The sequence below is a fragment of the Perna viridis genome, chromosome 2, assembly GCF_037379345.1.
Source record: "Perna viridis isolate PV_CMFRI_1.1 ecotype Kerala chromosome 2, ASM3737934v1, whole genome shotgun sequence".
Taxonomy (NCBI): Eukaryota; Metazoa; Mollusca; class Bivalvia; order Mytilida; family Mytilidae; genus Perna; species Perna viridis.
The window spans coordinates 46,070,731-46,092,462 of NC_142446.1; the positions used below are offsets into that span (position 1 = coordinate 46,070,731).

General features: G+C 35.0%; 2 protein-coding genes across 9 annotated transcripts in view; one reads left to right on the forward strand and one right to left on the reverse strand.

Annotated features, from left to right (window-relative positions):
* Window positions 1-4,267, reverse strand: part of LOC148625366 (CD109 antigen-like) — a 36,939-nt gene extending 32,672 nt beyond the window's left edge. The window contains exons 1-6 of the mRNA XM_088568846.1: window positions 4,195-4,267; window positions 2,842-2,910; window positions 2,216-2,385; window positions 1,707-1,732; window positions 951-1,110; window positions 45-115 (exon numbers count right to left, since the gene is read on the reverse strand). Of these exons, the coding sequence (XP_088424972.1) occupies window positions 45-115; window positions 951-1,110; window positions 1,707-1,732; window positions 2,216-2,385; window positions 2,842-2,909 (495 nt within the window). The 5' untranslated portion in view covers window position 2,910; window positions 4,195-4,267. The remainder of the gene's footprint in view (window positions 1-44; window positions 116-950; window positions 1,111-1,706; window positions 1,733-2,215; window positions 2,386-2,841; window positions 2,911-4,194) is intronic.
* Window positions 4,268-11,050: 6,783 nt separating this feature from the next.
* LOC148625367 (uncharacterized) lies at window positions 11,051-18,379 on the forward strand. Of its 8 annotated transcripts, none has more exons than XM_088568848.1 (4): window positions 11,051-11,109; window positions 17,176-17,265; window positions 17,573-17,663; window positions 17,947-18,379. In XM_088568848.1, exons 1-4 carry the CDS (start codon window positions 11,066-11,068, stop codon window positions 18,019-18,021), a joined length of 300 nt encoding a protein of 99 aa, XP_088424974.1. In that variant the 5' UTR covers window positions 11,051-11,065; the 3' UTR covers window positions 18,022-18,379. The 8 variants fall into 8 exon arrangements, with proteins under 8 accessions (XP_088424974.1, XP_088424978.1, XP_088424980.1 ...); XM_088568852.1 differs by lacking the exon at window positions 11,051-11,109 and adding an exon at window positions 11,126-11,232; XM_088568854.1 differs by lacking the exon at window positions 11,051-11,109 and adding an exon at window positions 11,388-11,504.
* Window positions 18,380-21,732: the final 3,353 nt, after the last annotated feature.

The window sequence follows — 21,732 nt, forward strand, 5'->3', positions numbered from 1 at the left end:
ACATGCATACCTCATCAATGCAAAATAAATGATGTAAAACTTACAAAAATTGTAATATTCAACGGGTTATCAAGGGGTTTCAAATCAGTGTCAATTCCAAATGTGCGGAACTGGACTGGAAAGAGAATAAAAACAATCAATCTTACAAACAATAGAATGTTTGGTTACACTTATCTGTGATTGGTTCTAAAGCTGATGAGAAGTTCCACCTTGAAAAACTTATGTAGTAACCAGAAATTTGCAATAACTTTAGAAGAAGTATGTTTGTATTTATCAAGATGTTCGAATTAAAGGCTTCATTTCTTACAGCCTTTGACCAAATGTTCCAGCCACAATTAAAAAAAAAGGAAGCACTTCCCCATAATCATCAGATCTTTCATATTGGTAATGTGATAAACAACTACAAATGTATTTTCATCAGATGAAAACAGGCTTTTTAAGGACAGATACAACCATTACATTTATAATCAAAGAAGTGGATCCTATTATTTACATGTATTTTCAATAAATAACAATGCATTTAAAACAATAAAACATTTTTTTTATTTAGAAGACTAAACATCATTTAAACCTGATTGTAATTATATACGTGTTAAGCACGTGGAACTGATATCTTACAAGTAGCAAAATCCAGGTCTGACAGCATAAAAGGAAGAGTAATCAAGGGAACCAAGGTTATAGCGGTAATCAAAAGAATGTAATCCAGGGACAAAGACCAGACATGGAAAACAGACATACACAACAAAGAACATAAAGTAACTAAAATCATACATACAAAGTAACAAAAGCAATTGAGCAACTCGGACTCCACTAAAAAATGGGAGCATGGACCAGGTGCAGCGGTAGGGTAAGCGTCCTCTGCTGCTTTTCTAGAAACACCCGCCGAGTTGCTCATAAAAAGTCAAGTCCGGGGTAGATAAAAGAGAAAAATATGCATTAAATTGTATTACCTAAATCCCCTGGTTTATATATTGGTCTATCTGTCTCAATCAATATGATGGATTTCTCTTTTTGAATTACTACATTATATGTAGTTTTGTGTAGAAAAATCCAACCAGACACTGATATTTCAACCTGGTAGCTACTTCCAGGTGGTGTGTCATCCGGTATCTAAAATTAGTATGAAACACAAAAAAAAAATATATATTCACTTATTATCTTTCTTAGAAATAACGTATTTAAAGAGTAATCACGGGAACCAAGATTCTAGTGGAAATCGGAAGAATATAATTCATTGTAAATGTGATTTTTGCATCTGTGTGTCTTGTCTGGTCTCAATGTGTCGGTTTTTCCTATCTGACAAAAAAATCACACTTCTAATGACATATAGTCATTAACAACTGACAACTGTTCACCTCGAAGAAAAAAAAAACTTGAGAAATGTCCTTCTCTGCTGTTCACAATGATTATCATAGCACTGATTGAGAAAGATTTTCTTAACATAAGAGAAAAGAAAAGGGTCGCACAAATCCTAGACACTTTATACTTCTTGAAATCGTCTCCCCGTATTTTATAATATTTAAAACATTGGTGAACTCACCAAGTCAGTTTTGTTATTTCTTTCAAAATTTAATGACTCAAGATGAAAACAATCGATTTATTATCTTTACACATTTTGAAACCTATTACCATTTACAGTTCAAATTGTGTTATCAAAATAACCAAATGACATACCTAATTTTTAAACCTGTCGTAACTTTACATACCTTTATTTTCAACGTTTCCGTTTTCCCTATCAACAGAATTATTATTTATTCCAGCAAATAAAATTGTAAAATTACATAATTCATTACAAATGACAGTATTCTGATAACTACAGTCGACGTTATTTTGTCAGCGAGCTAATTTTAAAAATGTATGAATAAAATATTATACGAACGACAACAACGGGAACTGAATTAAACTTGCAGACTTTTATGTCTGTTCAAAACAGAGATTTAATTGTCTTTTTTTCGACGTCAACTATTTTTAGTTCGAGGAAGTCTTAGAAACAGTAGTTTATATCATCTCTTTTTATATAGATGTTGTTTTAAAGTCAGCAAGTTAGCTTATGGACAACCATTGTAAAACAGGCATAAAAAATGAAATTAATAAATATGATTAAGAAATTTAAAACCAATTTTCACCACATGATGCTTAATAAAATAGATGTCACGAATAATAATCGAAATCTACAATTGTGTGTACTAGATTCATTCCACTGAATCGGACATACCAGATTTTCCCCGAACATTCCTCGAAGCCCCAGATATTCCTTTTGATGCGCTGTTTTTCAGAATGGCTAGCATTGTCATGCTTTGTGATCCTTTTTTCATTACGGTAATAGAAATATCCAATTCTGACCCAGCCGTTACTGATTTAGGCACAGTTATAAAGTGGTTACAACTACAATAAATAGTTTTTGTTAAAATTATATGTAACTTGTCATGTTATATTGTCATAAAATCATATTGAAAAAAAATTACAGGCTTCAGACAGTGGTATACGAACTTCAATCTCAAGAGTTTTATTGAAAGTTTGATTACGGAAAATAGTGTTGTTCTACTTGGCTGGAAAAGGTAATTGCAAAGTAATAGAAGGAAACTAATGCCAAAATACGATATTTTGATCTGTTGTATCATGCAAATATTACTTATTATAATCAAATCTTCAAACATTTTTTTTTTAAAACAGAAAAAAAAAAGAATTATATAAAAACTAGTATATGTATTGATATTTAAAAAAAAAAGATTAAAGTGAGAAATGCATGTTTATAATTTACATTAATAGTTCCTTTTTAGGTCCGGTTCGAGTTATGCGTGCTTTGTAATAGTTAAATTTAATTTCGTCGGATGTCAATACCTTGTAGCCATGCATTTTAGTATACAGGAAAGCACAAAAATCGATGTAATAATATACTTCACAGTCATCCTAAAAAGTAAGTATAAAAACCATGAATTACATTCAAATAAAAAAGTGTATATTGTACAATAATAAGCAGTGCTCATTAGATTGTAAGATAGTATAAGTTAAACAGGCCAAACAATCGAAGAAAAAACTTTTTATATGCTTCAGTTTCATAAAAACAAACAATTAGGTTAATTATGATTTCTAGAGGGTTTGCAAGTCATATCATATCACAAGAGGTAAATACAAACGCCACCAAAAAAAGAAAAAAAGTAGAAATGTGAATCAATTCAATCAACTATTAGTAGCACGTTCGACAGTATCTAGTCATACAGTTCATTTGGGAATGTGAAAATGACCTGATCTGGAATTTTGTGGGGTAAATGGATGTTTTTGATTCTGACTTTGGAACTGACAACAATTATTTGTAAAATGAATTAACAGAAATATCCAAACACACACACACACATTTTTATAAGGGTCTGAAAATTACCCAACGATGCTAGAACTGTCAAATTTGCAAAGCAAATTTTTGGTCGTTCCCTCAGCGGGACTCAAACTCGTATCGCTGTGACATCTATGGTAAAGTCCAGCGCTTTAGACCACTCGGCTAGCTAGGCTATATAAAAATATAGCTTTCGCTGGTCGGGTCATTCCCCTCGTAGGTTAAATCTAGGGTTGTAACTTCGTACACGATGTATGGTACTACGCGACAGCTCATCTAGGTGTCACAACATGTCACGTACTACCATACATCTTTAACAATGAAAAATGAAGACACTTACATAATAACATATTATCTACAGATTTATTTGAGTCATACAAAGTATTTTAGTCTGTATTATCAGTTTCACAGTCATAAAGACTAACATTGTTCTCATAATATGAAACAAAAAGATCACCATCATTCATTAAAAAAAAAAAAACATGAAATTAACAAACTGAAATATCCAGTTTTATTTTTTATCGATTTACGAAGCTATGTATACACGTACCAAAACACACCACAAAAAGGTAATCCGTCTATCACATCATTACCTCTCAACAAAAAGTGCATACATTCATTTGTACTGAGTAAACAAAATATTATTTATGTATTAAATTAAAATTTTAAATTCTTTCTGTGTTATGTTAGCTACAACACGCACCAAATTTGGCCAAAGGAACAAAAGCCTCTGTTGATAAGCAGATATCAATTCAATAATGAAAACATCAACATAACCAAAGCGACAGTCATAAGCAGACAAACAGACTGCATTTCCAATAACTTGAATTCAATTCAAAATTGAATAATAAGCACTAACCTACCTTTTTATACAATATCATCACACGATTTGTCATTCGACTTAAAATAGCAGCTAATATATAAACATTCTTAGAAATAAGCGGATAAAGCTTTAATGGTACAACATTAATATCCCTCCAATATAAATAGAAATATAACTCAGATAATACTCATAAACACGTACAGGGTCATGCCACAGTACAAAAAAGATTCAGAAGAAATGTGGAAAAAGCGGAAATAACCATAAATAATAATGGTATTCTTTTATTGGTGCAATCTGATTGTTATGTGATAAAAGTAGAATATTAAGTCGGATCGTCAACCAAAATACTTCAAATGTGATTGTCATCTTGATGACTAAATTGATTTTGAATTAAAAAAAACTGCGCAACTTAGTTAAATGACCTGCATAAGTGAACTAGAAAGCAATGTTACAACGCTATATTTAATTAGTTACACCACGTCTGATATTAAGTTCAAAATCCAGCAAATCCGGAAAGCGATATGTACGCAAGTGCAGTAATCATATCTATTTCAAATTAGGAAACTTTAATTGCACATTTATCTTTTCATTTTAGTAAAGTAATTCTATTAGATATCGAAGCCAACCGATTATGATAACAACAAAGCCCACACCAGTATTTCAAGTCGCTTTGAACCAGTTTTTAACGTGTCAAAACAAATAACACTAAATATTATAAATGGTTTAAAATTCGCTTTACCAATACTTTATATTTTTCTTTCAATATAAAGCAGAATTTTAAAATGATATACCTTTCAACTGCCTTTGTGTTAAAGCTGATATTTGTTTTCTGTTTGTTTGTTTGTTTGTTGGGGTTTAACGTCCGAGCAGCAATATTTCAGCTATATTCAGACGATGAACATGAAATTGATGACAAAATGAACATGAAATGATGATGAAATGAAAAAGTCTGTTGTTTGTTGGGGTTTAACGTCCGAGCAGCAATATTTCAGCTATATTCAGACAATGAACATGAAATGGATGATAAAATGAACATGAAATGAAAAAAAAGATGGGTCACAAGGATAATAGAGTCGACAAATTTTGATTGCCACTGGAATAAGAGGGGATGGGTAAGGTCGGGCAATTTAGCCTCCTGTGGCGGAGCACAAAGGTTCCTACCCCTATCGAATACCACAGCAGGGTTCTTTAACGTGCGAGGAACGTGGCATCTTTCCAAATACGGTGCAGCACTAAGGTTTGCGGTCAGGTTTTCCGTATTATAGCCTGACAACCCCAGCATGTAACACGCCAGGGGTACCCCATTCCACCATCTGGGGCACACATCCTAGTTGCTCTGTGGGCAGAGCGCCCTAGCCCCCGGCTAAGGTTCTGAGCACTATTTAGTCGCCTTGTACGACAAGCTTAGCGCTGCTGCTTTTAACACCCGGACCTGCACGGGGTATATTTGTTTTCTGAAAGAGTAATCAAGGGAACCAAGGTTCTAGCGGAAATCGGAAGAATGACAAGAATATCTGATGAAGTTCTGTATTCATTTTTAAGTTTGAGAAAGTTTGTTACTTGAGCAAATCTCTAGCTGTTTTCTTCATGGTGTTTTTGTTCTGTTGGCCATCTACACACTTGGGCTTGTTCTGGTGGATTAGAATTTGCCAAAGTATTTTTGGCTCTTTCAGCAACATTTGCAAGGTTGTTTTGTATAGATTTGATGTGTCTGCAGCTGGAGGGTCAGGTTGTTCATTTTCTCGACTGTTTTCGAGCAAATTCTCAATAGTTTCAGGTGATGGATTTAGCATTCCAGCTGCATTATAGTATTATTGGTGTCTTCATCAATTTTAGGTGAGTTACTGGGTGACCAAGTCAGATTAAAGTGTGACACTTCCATATCCCCTTCTAATTCTAGGCCTATTTCTGGTCTGATTCATCCATATTTATATTAGTACAATTTAGCAGACGAATTTTGTTACAACAATTGAAATGTGTCAAATTGCAACAAATCTCCAAGTATTGAAAGCAAATAAACAAATAACAACAAAATTTTAATATTCAATCATTTATTTAGTTCATTTTCAAAAAAAAATGTGTCTAAAATCTGAAAACAAGGATTGTGCTTGTTGACATAATTACCATGTTTACAAACAAGAGATCAAAGGTAACAAAAAAGTAGTCCGGCTTGTGACGTCGTGATGGTGGGCGGAGCTTAATTGCTCTATTCGCTACTATAAGTAAAGCAAAAATTTATTTGACACCCGTTACTTGCCCTTTAATGAACTCATTGCAGATAAAAAACATTAAAATGTCTAGTACGATGTATTATCAAACATCTGTTGGACCAAATACATAAGTCAATGCTGATATAAATAAAGGATAATGGCAACTAGAGGATTATGTACTGACAAGCAGTGATATTGATGCAATAAAAAGGAACTGTGGGGAATGAATAATAATGGTAGTAAATGCAGCATTTCATGACTTTTGAAGTGATTATTTTTTTCATTTTTTTTAACAAATACATAAAGGCGCAATATAAACAATCTTTATAGTCTTTGTTATTTACATAGTAATTTCTCTGTACTTTCTGAACAGGTTCTAATTTATGTTCATAAGTAAGCTTTTGCTGTACTCTGAGCGTTTTTTTTCTCTCCAATAATCACTGATAAGTAATTGGTGAATCTTTTCAATATTTATAACAATGCGCCTGACATTAGCCCGAACTCCTCTCAAACAGGTTACATACCTATATTTCATGTGTTGCTACATTGGCAATGATTTGGGCTCGGCAAATGACGTCGATTTGTTATTAACTTCAAGTTCAAAGTAAACACTTGTAGAAATAAATAAAATATGAATGTAAACCAGCTTTCATTTAGGTTTACTCACGTTCGTTCAAGAAAAAAACAATACGGAACAAGTATTTATCTTTTGAATTTTTTACGATGTGATTTGAAATATTTTAATTTCCGAGTTTACATCTGAGACTATACTAGTATAGATTTCGTCATCCAACACCTCGTTTCAAAACTAATGTATTTTTAAGATTACAAGACCGTCAAAATCAAATTAGATGGTAGAATACAGATGGTTCATTTTTGGTTATGAAATAACGCATAGATATTTTAATACTTGATACTTTTCAAAGGGACACACAGTTTCTTGCTCTTCCACTCAAAGACGATATAAAAGCAACGTTGACCGCAAATATCGATATGACGGCGATGAACGTAGTTCTGAAGGAATATATTGATAAAATAATTTACTGTTTCCAAAGGACGTGTAGTGTATATAAACCACTACCCATAAAATATCGAAAGACTTATTTAACTATGACTATTCTGTATATAAACTACACAAGTATAATGCTAATAAAACACCCGTTGAATATTCTTCTTTTTCTAACCACCAGACTATGCTTAAAGATGTATGTATGTTCCTTATGCAGCTTTCTTTACGAAACATTTTAATTAATCCAAACTGTGCAACTGGACTTTCTATGTAAAACAAAACTGTGTTTTTTTTTTTGTTGTCTAGTGCGTAATTTCGATTTTCATATTTGTATGTATCTGATTATTATTTGATATTTTTAAAAATTAATGCATAAAGATGGTTGGTACTTTTATTAAACAGTAATAGATTGACATCCAATTGCTTTTACCCTTTGACTTTAATATTTTTCATATGTTTTACAGCCTGTGATGCTCACATTAAAAGTCAACTTTAGCCCCGTGCAGGTCCGGGTGTTCAAAGAATAGGCCTGAAGCAGCGCTAAGCTTGTCGTATAAGGCGACTAAATGGTGCTCAGAAACCTACCCGGGGGCTAGGCGCTCTGCCCACAGAGCAACTGGGATGTGTGCCCCAGGTGGTTGAATGGGGTACCCCTGGCGTGTTGTCAGGCTATAATACGGAAAACCTGACCGCAAACCATAGTTTTTGGTGTTTAACGTCCGAGCAGCAATATTTCAGCTATATTCAGACAATGAACATGAAATGGATGATATAATGAACATGAAATGAAAAAAAAGGATGGGTCACAAGGATATTAGGGTCGACAAATTTTGATTGCCACTAGAAAAAGGGGGATGGGTAAGATCGGGCAATTTAGCCTCCTGTGGCGGAGCGCAAAGGTTCCTACTCCTATCGAATACCACAGCAGGGTTCTTTAACGTACGAGGAACGTGGCATCTTTCCCAACTCGGTGCACCACTATGGTTTGCGGTCAGGTTTTCCGTATTATAGCCTGACAAACCCAGCATGTAACACGCCAGGGGTACACATCCCAGTTGCTCTGTGGGCAGTTTGTTTGTTTGTTGGGGTTTAACGTCCGAGCAGCAATATTTCAGCTATATTCAGACAATGAACATGAAATAGGGATTGGACACAAGGATAATGGGGGGTCGACAAATTTTGATTGCCACTGGAAATAGGGAGAGATGGGTAGGGTCGGGCAATTTAGCCTCCCGTGGCGGAGCCCTATGGTTCCTACTCCGGAAGAATACAACAGTAGGGTTCTTTAACGTGCGAGGAACGTGGCATCTTTCCCAACACGGTGCACCACTATGGTTTGCGGTCAAGTTTTCCGTATTATAGCCTGACAACCCCAGCATGTAACACGCCAGGAGTACCTCATTCCACTGAAATATTGCTGCTCGGACGTTAAACCCCAACGTACAACCAAACAAACCACCTGGGGCACACAACCCAGTTGCTCTGTGGGCAGAGTGCCCTAGCCTCCGGTTAGGGTTCTGAGCACTATTTAGTAGGCTTTTACAAGCTTAGCGCTGCTGCAGGCCTATTCTTTTGACACCTGGACCTGCACGGGGCTACATGCTGGCTGTCAGGTTGTCAGACTATAACACGGAAAACCTGACCGCAAACCATAGTGGTAGACTGTGTTGGGAAAGATGCCACGTTCCTCGCACGTTAAAAAAACCATACTGCCCGACCTTACCCATCCCTCTGTTTCCCCGTGCAGGTCCGGGTGTTAAAAGAATAGGCCTGCAGCAGCAATAAAATGAATGTGAAACGATAATGAAATGAAAAAGGGATGGGACACAAGGACAATGGGGTCGACAAATTTTGATTGCCACTGGAAATGGGGAGAGGTGGGTAGGGTCGGGCAATTTAGCCTCCTGTGGCGGAGCCCTATGGTTGCTACTCCGGGAGAATACCACAGTAGGGTTCTTTAACGTGCGAGGAACGTGGCATATTTCCCAACACGGTGCACCACTATGGTTGGCGGTCCGGTTTTCCGTATTATAGCCTGACAACCCCAGCATGTAACACGCCAGGAGTACCTCATTCCACCACCTGGGGCACACAACCCAGTTGCTCTGTGGACAGAGCGCCCTAGCCTCCGGTTAGGGTTCTGAGCACTATTTAGTCGGCTTTTACAAGCTTAGCGCTGCTGCAGGCCTATTCTTTTAACACCCGGACCTGCACGGGGTAATAAATAAACAGAACTAAATACGATATACTTATTTGGTCGTAAAACCTGATGGGTGCAGTGATATAATTTTAATACACACGGACAAATCAATAATCCATTGTATTGTTTTAGGTAGGTCATTATTGTATCTTACGTAGTAGAAGGTTTTGCATTGTTTTATTTGGATTTTGTGTTTATCTGAATAATGACAAAAGCAATTAAAAATACTGTAAACACATAAACAATTCTTTAATCATGTATATTTTCATAAATGTCTCACTTAGAGATACAAACAAAACACTAAAAATACTTCGAATGATATCTACATAGAAATTCGGAACAACGGTACTGTAAATCAAAAATTGTCCTATAGTTCTCCGAATGAAACAAATGGAAGTGTATACCAGTAAATTATCTATAAACGCAACCATGTCAGAATGTAAAAAATCAACAACAGAAACAAAACATTAACACAAACAAACAAACAAAACCGTAGAGTTATATACTCTTGATCTAGTTCTTCAATTTGATTGCCTTTTAACATATCCTTATAATTTACATTTACAGAAAGCTGCTCAATGATTCATAGTGAAATAAATCACTGAGACTTCATTCCTGGTCTTGTGCATGGTTGAACCTCTAGGTGATAGATTCGGCTTCCTATTTAGAGATTTGGTTTTGAGTATTTCTTGTAGATAACTAAGTTTTGGATTATTATCTTCCTACATATTTGATTCTAATGCTGCTAATGAGAGCTTACTCATTGAAACACGTGTACAGTATATCGAAATTTACAATATCTTTTATATAATTGGTGTTTTATTTTTGTATTCTGGTAAATGATGATACTTCAGACATGGAACTCATTTTGCTTTTGTTAAGTGTTACAATACTTAACAATTTTGACTTGTAAACTGTTGTCTACATTATACTATGAAACAGTAAGAGTTTTAACTCATTTAAAAAAAAAGTAGCAATGTCTTACTTAAATTACTCATAGAATAAAAGTTAAAATTTCCGAAATATCTCCCCCTAAACATTTTGACATGTATGTCAAAACAAACGGCATATCGGTAGAGATAATACTTTATTTTTACTTTTAGAACATGAAGTGCAAGATATGAACAAGTTTATGGATAGTAAAGAATGAAATTTGATTGGGATATCCTATTAGCCGCCAGTAAAAATTCATGGGATTGTCATCCCGTCGTTTTAAATAGTTATCCGGTTGGTTGAGTAGTTAATAAATCAGTTAAATCATCGTTAAGTCGTTTTTAAATCTGAGATTGACATAAACAGATGTATTAACAAAGAGAGACTACCCACACGTATCCAATTATCTCGTAGACTAAAACATCAGATAGCAATCATGTTTAAAACATAAATTTGAATGTATGTCTGTATCGTTTCAATAGATCGCATTGAAAGTGTTCCTCATCAATTGAGGTAGAGAGTTTAGGTGGTTTTTTTTTAATATAATACAATATCTGCTATGATATGCAAATATGACTGGATTTATTACATAAATTGTATAGAGTAAGTATGATATTAACCATCCTGGTTTCATAATTTCCTCAATTGACTGAAGATATTACTTGTATGTTGCGACTCTATTCGCTTCAATGCTCCGTTAGATCAAATTGATACAGGGAAGATAATGTAAGTATAGGATAAGTAAAAATATTTTCATTGAACAGACTTTTTGGTAGATCTAAACAACTCGCACAAAAACAATTGGAACAAGGATATGTTGTCCAAAGACTGGAGTCATCGTTTCGAAAATTATTATGTTGTCACCATAACTTAGTTTATTGTTATAGCATGTCTTGTTTCAATAATGACCAGTGAAATACATTTGAAGTCAGTTTTCTTCCTCTTCACTGGACAAGAGTAATTTGGCAATACAGTACAGTGGGAATCTTGACACAATTGTATGTATAGGATATCCTGCTTTCATTATTATAATCCTGTTGTTGCTTTTGTTGTGTTTTATTTTTCTACTATCTATCTGGAGAATTGTTGTACTAACTGTAAGTTTGTTTGTTTGTTGGGGTTTAAGGTCCGAGCAGCAATATTTCAGCTATATTCAGACGATGAACATGAAGTGGATGATAAAATGAACATGAAATGATGATTGTTGTTTGTTTGTTTGTTTGTTGGGGTTTAACGTCCGAGCAGCAATATTTCAGCTATATTCAGACGATGATCATGAAATAAAAAAGGATGGGACACAAGGACAATAGGGTCGAGAAACTTCGATTGCCATTGGAAAAAGTGGGATGGGTAAGGTCGGGCAATTTAGCCTCCTGTGGCGGAGCGCAAAGGTTCCTACTCCTATCGAATACCACAGCAGGGTTCTTTAACGTGCGAGGAACGTGGCATCTTTCCAAACACGGTGCACCACTATGGTTTGCGGTCAGGTTTTCCGTATTATAGCCTGACAACCCCAGCATATAACATGCCAGGGGTACCCCATTCCACCATCTGGGGCACACATCCAAGTTGCTCTGTGGGCAGAGCGCCTAGCCCCCGGCTACGTTTCTGAGCACTATTTAGTCGCCTTATACGACAAGCTTAGCGCTGCTGCAGGCCTATTCTTTTAACACCCGGACCTGCACAGGGCTGAAAAAGGGATGGGACACAAGGGCAACAGGGTCGACAAATTTAGATTACCACCAGAAAATGGGAGGGAAGGGTAGGGTCGGGCAATTTAGCCTCATGTGGCGGAGCGCAAAGGTTCCTACTCATATCGAATACCACAGCAGGGTTCTTTAACGTGCGAGGAACGTGGCATCTTTCCCAACACGGTGCACCACTATGGTTTGCAGTCAGGTTTTCCGTATTATAGCCTGACAACCCCAGCATGTAACACGCCAGGGGTACCCCATTCCACCACCTGGGGCACACATCCCAGTTGCTCTGTGGGCCGAGCGCCTAGCCCCTGGCTAGGTTTCTGAGCACTATTTAGTCGCTTTTAGCCCTGCTGCAGGCCTATTCTTTTGACACCCGGACCTGCACGGGGCACTGTGAGGGAGGTCCTTCGTAAATATATGAATTATCACACTTCTCTTAAATACAATGGAACTGGTAAATATAACGAGAATAAATATGGTGAATATGCCAAGGAGACTACAACCCTACCGGAATGAAAATGTCAACCTTAGGGCTACCAATATGGGATTCAATGAACGAGAAAATCCTCTTACCACAAAGCAGGCTGCAGCTGGCCCAAAACATCATTTTACACATGTACATTTGTACAGCGAAAAAGTTGCTCCTATATACATTTGTACTCAAGTAACATAAAAAATTAACTATAGGTGAAAACGACACAAGACGTACAGAGGCCAGACATTCCGGACTTTGTACAGGCACAAAAACGGCGGCGCGTTAAAGTACTTTTGACGCGATCACAAACCTCCTTTAAAATCTGACCACTATGGAAAAACATATCACACCATTAAACACACCTTCAAATCAGTTTGAGTCCGAGTCATTCGTTGTAACAGACAAAAAACTGAAAATAAATTACACAAACGTACACTTAGGAAAACTAGCAGTTAACTGATATGCCAGCTACAGACAATTATAAACCTTCAAAAAATTATATCCCCATCGTATGTAAAAACAATCACATTTTTCCCCAAGCGGGGTTGACAATCACAGTATATCATAAATCGCACAATAAGGACACAATCCATATCATGCCAAACACTGCTTTAAAATACAGTGTTTAAATTTATGTGTAAAGACGCTATGAGCAAATCAATATTGATACAAAAAATGCTATCTAGAACGATTTGACAACGTATAACAAATGAGCCTGTTCAACGGTTTAGTTAACTTATTGGGTGAGTATCGAGCCTTCCGTGCTTTGTGTAGATTATTACCGTACATCTGAATTTGAGAATGAGTTCCTTGCATCGGTTGAAAAAAATTGTGAATGTTTTATGAGCTTGTGATATTGAACACTTTCATATAGAAATATCTCGATAATATAAATATTCCTTTAGTTAAAATCCAAAATATTGTTACAAATACGAGAAAATAAAACCAATTGTGTTATGTTAACACCTAAAAACGGATAGTTGACAATGTGGAATGAAAAATCATCCCTTCTGTCGTAAATTCGAAAACAACCCTAAATAATTCGGGACTTGTCCAAGTCAGACACTTTGAAAGGGCCCATATCAATTAAAAATTATTTTGAACCTTTGAAAACAGTTTTCCTCTTTCGTCTACCCCGGACTTTACTTTTGATGAGCAACTGTGCGGGTGTTTCTAGAAGAGCAGAGGACACTTACCTTACCAGTGCACCAAGTCCTTGCTCCCAAGTTTAATGGAGTCCGAGTTGCTCATTTACTTTTGTTACTTTGTATACATTACTTTATTCTTTGTTCTGTTTATCTGGTAATTTGTCCTTGGATTACATTCTGCAAGTTCCCCGTGCAGGTCCGGGTGTTAAAAGAATAGGCCTGCAGCAGCGCTAAGCTTGTCGTAAAAGGCGACTAAATAGTGCTCAGAAACCTACCCGGGGGCTAGGCGCTCTGCCCACAGAGCAACTTGGATGTGTGCCCAAGGTGCTTGAATGGGGTACCCCTGGCATGTTACATACTGGGGTTGTCAGGCTATAATACGGAAAACCTGACCGCAAACCATAGTAGTGCACTGTGTTGGGAAAGATGCCACGTTCCTCGCACGTTAAAAAACCCTGCTGTGGTATTCGATAGAAGTAGGAACCTTTGCGCTGCGCCACAGGACGCTAGATTGCTCGACCTTACCCATCCCCCTTTTTCTAGTGGCAATCAAAATTTGTCGACCATGTTGTCCTTGTGACCCATCCTTTTTTTTTATCATTTCATGTTCATTTTATCATCCATTTCATGTTCATTGTCTGAATATAGCTGAAATATTGCTGCTCGGACGTTAAACCTCAACAAACAAACATTCTGCAAGTCTGTTTGAGTGTTCAGATAGCACAAAAAGCCAGGTAACCGATCAAGTATAATATATGAAAACTAAATTGGATATGATGTTATTTGTCGGTAAAGACCCTTTAACGTTTCCTTAATAACTGTGTATATGTACCAGTAACGATTTCAATGAAAGCGCAGGAAAATACTAGCATTGAACAAGGAAATATGTTCTATCATTTTGTCTTTGTTTACAGAGTGGATATTGTTACCGTTTTTGTACTAGTTAGACATATCTTTTTAAAAATATAAATTATATAAGAATATTTTATCCGGTATAAAAAACATTGGTTCGATTTACGCAGAATAAACCACGAAGACATTAGTAACATTCCTTATAATTTAATTTTTTTTCGCAAAAACTGATGAATTCATATTTATTTATTCCAATACACACGCCTTTTTCAGACATGATTATTTCGTTTTCAAAAGAAGTCTGGTTTAAAGTTCATTACCTAAAGTTTGATTAGGTGATAGGAAAATTTCGTATCTAAAATAACAAAAAAAATGACGGCATATTTTCTAACAGTACAAATAGTCATTTATTTCCTTGTAACGTGTACTGATCAAAGCATATCATGCATTGCATTTCAATGATGCTTTTTTATATAGTCCAGCGCTATTTATTTACACAGTGTTTTAAATACTTTAGTGGTATTAACTAAGAACAAGGGACCCAATGGTGTTGTGAAGTAAACGCACACAGTCATTTAACGATTCGTAATTCTTTTTATTGTAATGTGTCAAAAATCCCCTATCGCTGCATTTGTTGTCTTGTCCTCATTTTGAGGTTTTAGACCTTGTTGTATTAAATATGAAATAAACGGGACAATAAATGATGTTCCGTTTTGATTTTGATCAAAATCAAATCGAATTATTTGAAATCTGTGTTTACATAGAACGACTGTATTTACGTATTTATGGTATTCATTGAATTGACATATACAAAGTTTCGAATTACAGAAGTGAGAGATTTACTACATCCCAACATTTGTTATTTTAGTAGGTAAGCTTTCTTCATGCCAAATTTCTTTAGAGAATATTATGATTTTGTATATTTTAATGAGGAATAATATTTCACGGTAAGATCCTGATTAATATTCTTATCAATCAGAACGTTTTTTTTATTCCAAACAAACACTCGTACGTGAAAGTTTGGTCGTTCAATTTTGTGGTAAGTGCAAAAAAGTTATATACTTACAATTGAATGTCCTGCTATCTCTTTGTGTATTTAAGGTTTCCGTTTCGTTTTTGTCGGTGTATATGTTCTCGCTCGTATGTATATAAAACACGCGGATTTCCCGTCATTTATATCCTCATTTTTATTGGCACCTCGGTGTTTTCTATTTAATTTTGTTCCTATTGTTGCAACAAAATATGGATGATATACATACATTTAAGGTAGTAGACTTTTCTCATAATTCAATTTATTTTTTTAATTTTTACACTATATCAAACTAAATGTAGTTCATCCTCTGACAATTCCTTTAACAAATATCACGATGCAGTTTTCGAACAGTAAGAACGAAAGTTGTCTTTAGAAATCTGAATCGTCGGCCAAATTGAAACATACTTTTGGGGAAATTTCCAGCTATTTGCCTATATGAAAATCACTATTTTGCAAAAAGCTCAAATTCATTTTCCATACAGAAATATTATTATATGGCTATATTGACCATTCATATACGAAACCATAAAAAGTTTTAAAAAGTTCACCGTGTGGTTGTGTTTAAATGTTGAAATAATCCTAACATACAGCATTAGAAAATTTTCTTTATCAGTCAAATTCATGACCTAAATCATGTAAAATAAGTATTCAACAAAAAGGTTACCTAATATATATTTATGATAACTTATATTTAAAAAAGAGCATGGAATTGCTGAGCACAGAATGATGCAATAAAATGTCACATAAATATTAATTTTCTTTCCTGCTGAACACATCTACAAAATGAAAGCAAACTCATAAGGAATTATGAAGTAGTTTCTTTTCTCAACTCTAAACGGTTACAGAGTTACAAAAATGGCAAGATTATTAGTAATGCATACTGTCGCATTCGCAATATGTTATATTTTATATTTCAATTTTTAAGGATATTTCAAGGAATCTTTGTTTGCAATAGATTGCGTTATTTCAAATATCTTCCCCAATAATGAAAGATGTATTCTTTGAAACATTTAATCAATAGTTAATAAATACTTAAATTTCTTAGTCAACAAAGAGCTAAGGCTGACATCTAAGTTCTTGAAGTTGAACCCTTGCTTGGAGTTATTTTCCTTTTACACCAGTAACACTTTGAAGCTTGAATATTAGGAGTCATTTAAACATTCTAGTGACTGAAAACATTTTTTTATTACCTTCCTTGCCCCAGATCTACTACCTTATTACATGTATAATGAAAAAAAACTAAATTGTATATTTAGGACTATATTTTTGATTTATAATGTATTTGAAACTGTAAGGAAAACATATATTAGAATTAACACACGTCACACACAAAAAGTAACTATTTATGAGATGTTTTTATTCATCACGTTTTTGTTTACCGAAAATAGAAGCTGACAGCAATTAAGTTCTCTTTTTAAGTTTTGCAATAAAAGCTAAACTTGTTATACTATTTTCATATAGAATGAACACTCAGCAACCCTACCCGCAGCAGCATGTCGCTATTGTTATTAATGAAGAACCAGAGTATGTAACAGTAAAGGAAGAAACAAGGCATGTATTCATGTCATAGTTTAGTACTGATTTTGAAAGTTCTAATACCTATGTTTATGATAAAAATATACCTAAAAATAAAAACAAAAATATAAAGCAATTAGTAGTACACATACATTCGGTACATAATATACTAAGGCTCCTATAATAATCCAGATCCATATAATTAAGTGCATTTTGTCATACAATGATTTATATACTGTTAAAGCTGCTTTAAAAGTGCACGATGATGATTAAAGGAAGATTAAACGCACCAAAACAAACAAAAAAGGCCGATTAATCACTTATAGCATTCGTATTTTTGAAGCATATGCCCTGATACAGATGATTGCCAATGGTGGACATGGGTACTTGTGATTATTTTTATTCCCTTGGTAATAATTTACTTTGCAGCATGGGTAAGTAGTTCTAAATTAAACCGAAAAAAATTTGTAAAGAACTTTCAATACTTTAATGCTTTGTTTGCTTATTTAATCTTCTTTTTTTTACGTATATAAAAAATATATTGGTAAATGCTCAAAATAGGTTTACGTATACATATGTGAGCAATCTCGAAAACAGATCGCCGATACGTCATATTAAACGTGATAATCTTATTGGAATTTGTGCTATATTAAAAATCTTCTCAGTGTTGTATTTGATTTATTTGTAATTTTCATTTCTTTTATCTATCTTTTACAGATTGCGTGTTTAGTACTTTTCGGAGTTGATATAGGATGTTTATTCGTTATTTGTGCTCCTGAAAATAAAGGATGAGAAAACACTTACGTCTCCAGACTATGGAGTCATATTAGTGTTTTTTATAACTGAATGTAAACATATTTATGCGTGTATATACCAAAAGGCTGATGATTTTCTTACTTCAAAATGTTTTTCAGTCGAAAATGTATGAGCACTTTTATAAAAAACGGGCATGCTATTTGCAAAATTAAAAGGTATGAAAAAGGCACATTGACAGGAGAATTGAAATACTAGAAAATAGCTTTTAAAACATGCATATATAATAAAATGGGGAACTGGCTACCCCTCGCCGCCTTGATTTCTCTAATACTTCAATATGTTACCTATCTAAACGTATACATTACAAAGGAATAAAAATACCTGCGCCATGACACACCGATTTTCATGTTTTTTCTTATAAAAAACCCACAGACATTGAAAGTAGTAACGAAATTTTCTTTAAAAAGTATATTTATCGTTAGACCATCATACCAAACAATTGTGTTAAGCATAGTCTGTGCTTATTGAATACAGGTTTCTCAAATTACGATTTAATATTGTAAACAGACACTCTAAGAAGGTCGTAAAATATTGCAGGCAAAATACTTTTTTGGAAATGTATTAAAGTAAATATGCTAGTGGCCAGTTTTTAAGAATCATGATCAAGTAAAAGAACTTTAACCCAGCCGCATTTTTTGCGATTGTTCTAAGTAAAGTATTTCTGGCCTCTGTTTGTGTTATTTCAATTTCTACTGTCAGTTTACTGTCATGTTTTTTTTAAATCAATAAGAGTAACCATTTCTCTGTACCTGTGTATAATGTTTTCGGAACAGCTGCAGCCTGTTCGTTGGTATGAGGGTTTTTAAGGCTTTCATTGAAGACCAATGAAAGGCCGTGAGCTGACAATTTTCATCGCGTTGGGGTTGTTGTCTGTTTTACATACTTACCATACCCATTTATATTTGTAAAAAAAACATTTACAGTAAAATCTATGGCAACACCGCCTGCACAAAGTCCAGCGCCCTAGACCATTCGGCCAGCCAGGCTATATAAAAATATAGTTTTCGCTGGCCGGGTAATTCCTCCTCGTAGGATTAATCCAGGGCTGTAACTTAGTGCACAATGTATGGTAGTACGGCACAGCTTATCTAGGTGTTACTATGTAAGATATATCCAACTAACGATACATGTCACAACAAATCAATATTATACAAACGTCTCAGAATGCGACGACTCGAAGATAATATACTTAAAGAAGAAAATTCCCAACGATGTTAGAACTGGCAAATTTGCTAATTCCCTCCGCGGGACTCGTACCGCTGTGACGTCTATGGCAACACCGCCTACACAAAGTCCATAGAACACTCGGCCAGCTAGGCTATATAAAAATATAGCTTTCGCTGACCGGATCATTTTATGAATTGGTGATTTGAACAATCCAAAAAAAAAAAAAAACATTGTTTCCATTGAAATACATTTGCGTTAATCCTTTTGCAGAAAGTGTGGAAAAAATATTCATTAATCAATTGTTATAAAAAAAAATACATGACGTTAGGTTACCACTTCCTCAAAATATAGAAATTGCCTGGAATGAATTCCAAAAAGAAACAAACATGAAACATCTGTAAACATTTTTTTGTACAGAGAATAGTTTGGAAGTCCTATTGAGTATTGTATGGAAAGCGTATGAGATGAGGCAATAGCAAATTATTTGCCCTTTTCAATTACAAAATTCAGTTCTTTCAACACCATATGCGTTGTTTCTTAGAACTGTTTGTTTGTTTGTTTGGTGGGGTTTAACGTCCGAGCAGCAATATTTCAGCTATATTCAGACGATGAACATGAAATTGATAAAATGAACATGAAATGATGATGAAATGAAAAAGGGATGGAACACAAGGACAATGGGGTCGACAAATTTTGATTGCCACTGGAAATAGGGAGAGGTGGATAGAGTCGGGCAAATTAGCCTCCTGTGGCGGAGCCCTATGGTTCCTACTCCGGGAGAATACCACAGTAGGGTTCTTTAACGTCCGAGGAACGTGGCATCTTTCCCAACACGGTGCACCACTATGGTTTGCGGTCAGGTTTTCCGTATTATAGCCTGACAACCCCAGCATGTAACACGCCAGGGGTACCCCATTCCACCACCTGGGGCACATATCCCAGTTGCTCTGTGGGCAATTGTCCTTGTGTCCCATCCCTTTTTTAATTTCATCATCATTTCATGTTGATTTTGTCATCCATTTCATGTTCATCGTCTGAATATAGCTGAAATATTGCTGCTCGTATGTTAAACCCCAACAAACAAAAAAACAAAACAATTGGAACAAGGATATGTTGTCCAAAGACTGGAGTTATCGTTTCGAAAATTATTATGTTGTCACCATAACTTAGTTTATTGTTATAGCATATCTTGTTTCAAGAATGACCAGTGAAATACATTTGAAGTCAGTTTTCTTCCTCTTCACTGGACAAGAGTAATTTGGAAGTCCAGTACAGTGGGAATCTTGACACAATTGTATGTATAGAATATCCTGCTTTCATTATTATAATCCTGTTGTTGCTTTTGTTGTGTTTTATTTTTCCACTATCTGTCTGGAGAATTGTTGTACTAACTGTGAGGGAGGTCCTTCGTAAATACACGAATTATCACATTTCTCTTAAATACAATGGAACTGGTAAATATAACGAGAATAAATATGGTGAATATGCCAAGGAGACTACAACCCCACCGGAATGAAAATGTCAACCTTAGGCTACCAATATGGGATTCAATGAACGACGAGAAAATCCTCCCTTTAAAATACAGTGTTTAAATGTATGTGTAAAGACGCTATGAGCGAATCAATATTGATACAAAAAATGCTATCTAGAACGCTTTGACAACGTATAACAAATGAGCCTGTTCAACGGTTTAGTTAACTTATTGGATGAGTATCGAGCCTTCCTTGCTTTGTGTAGATTATTACCGTACATCTGAATTTGAGAATGAGTTCCTTGCATCGGTTGAAAAAAATTGTGAATGTTTTATGAGCTTGTGATATTGAACACCTTTATGTAGAAATATCTCGATAATATAAATATTCCTTTCGTTAAAATTCAAAATATTGTTACAAATACGAGCAAATAAAACCAATTGTGTTATGTTAACACCTAAAAACGGATAGTTGACAATGTGGAATGAAAAATCATCCCTTTTGTCGTAAATTTGAAAACAACCCTAAATAATTCGGGACCTGTCCAAGTCAGACACTTTGAAAGGGCCCATATCAATTAAAAATTATTTTGAACCTTTGAAAACAGTTTTCCTCTTTCGTCTACCCCGGACTTTACTTTTGATGAGCAACTGTGCGGGTGTTTCTAGAAGAGCAGAGGACGCTTACCCTACCAGTGCACCAAGTCTTGCTCCCAAGTTTAATGGAGTCCGAGTTGCTGATTTACTTTTGTTACTTTGTATACATTACTTTATTAATTCTTTGTTGTGTTTGTCTGTTTTCCAATCTGGTAATTTGTCCTTGGATTACATTTTGCAAGTCTGTTTGAGTGTTGATAGCACAAAGAGCCAGGTAACCGATCAAGTATAATGTATGAAAACTAAATTGGATATGATGTTATTTGTCGGTAAAGACTCTGTAACGTTTCCTTAATAACTGTATATGTACCAGTAACGATTTCAATAAAAGCGTAGGAAAATACTAGCATTGAACAAGGAAATATGTTCTATCATTTTGTCTTTGTTTACAG

Bases quoted from the DNA above. Each gene is read 5' to 3' on its own strand.
- LOC148625367 (XM_088568847.1), top strand. From the start codon at position 15,467: ATGGTATTCATTGAATTGACATATACAAAGTTTCGAATTACAGAAGTG. The intron at 15,553-17,175 runs GTAAGCTTTCTT...ATTTTCATATAG, and splicing joins AACATTTGTTATTTTAGTAG to AATGAACACTCAGCAACCCT. The intron at 17,664-17,946 runs GTAAGTAGTTCT...TATCTTTTACAG, and splicing joins TAATTTACTTTGCAGCATGG to ATTGCGTGTTTAGTACTTTT.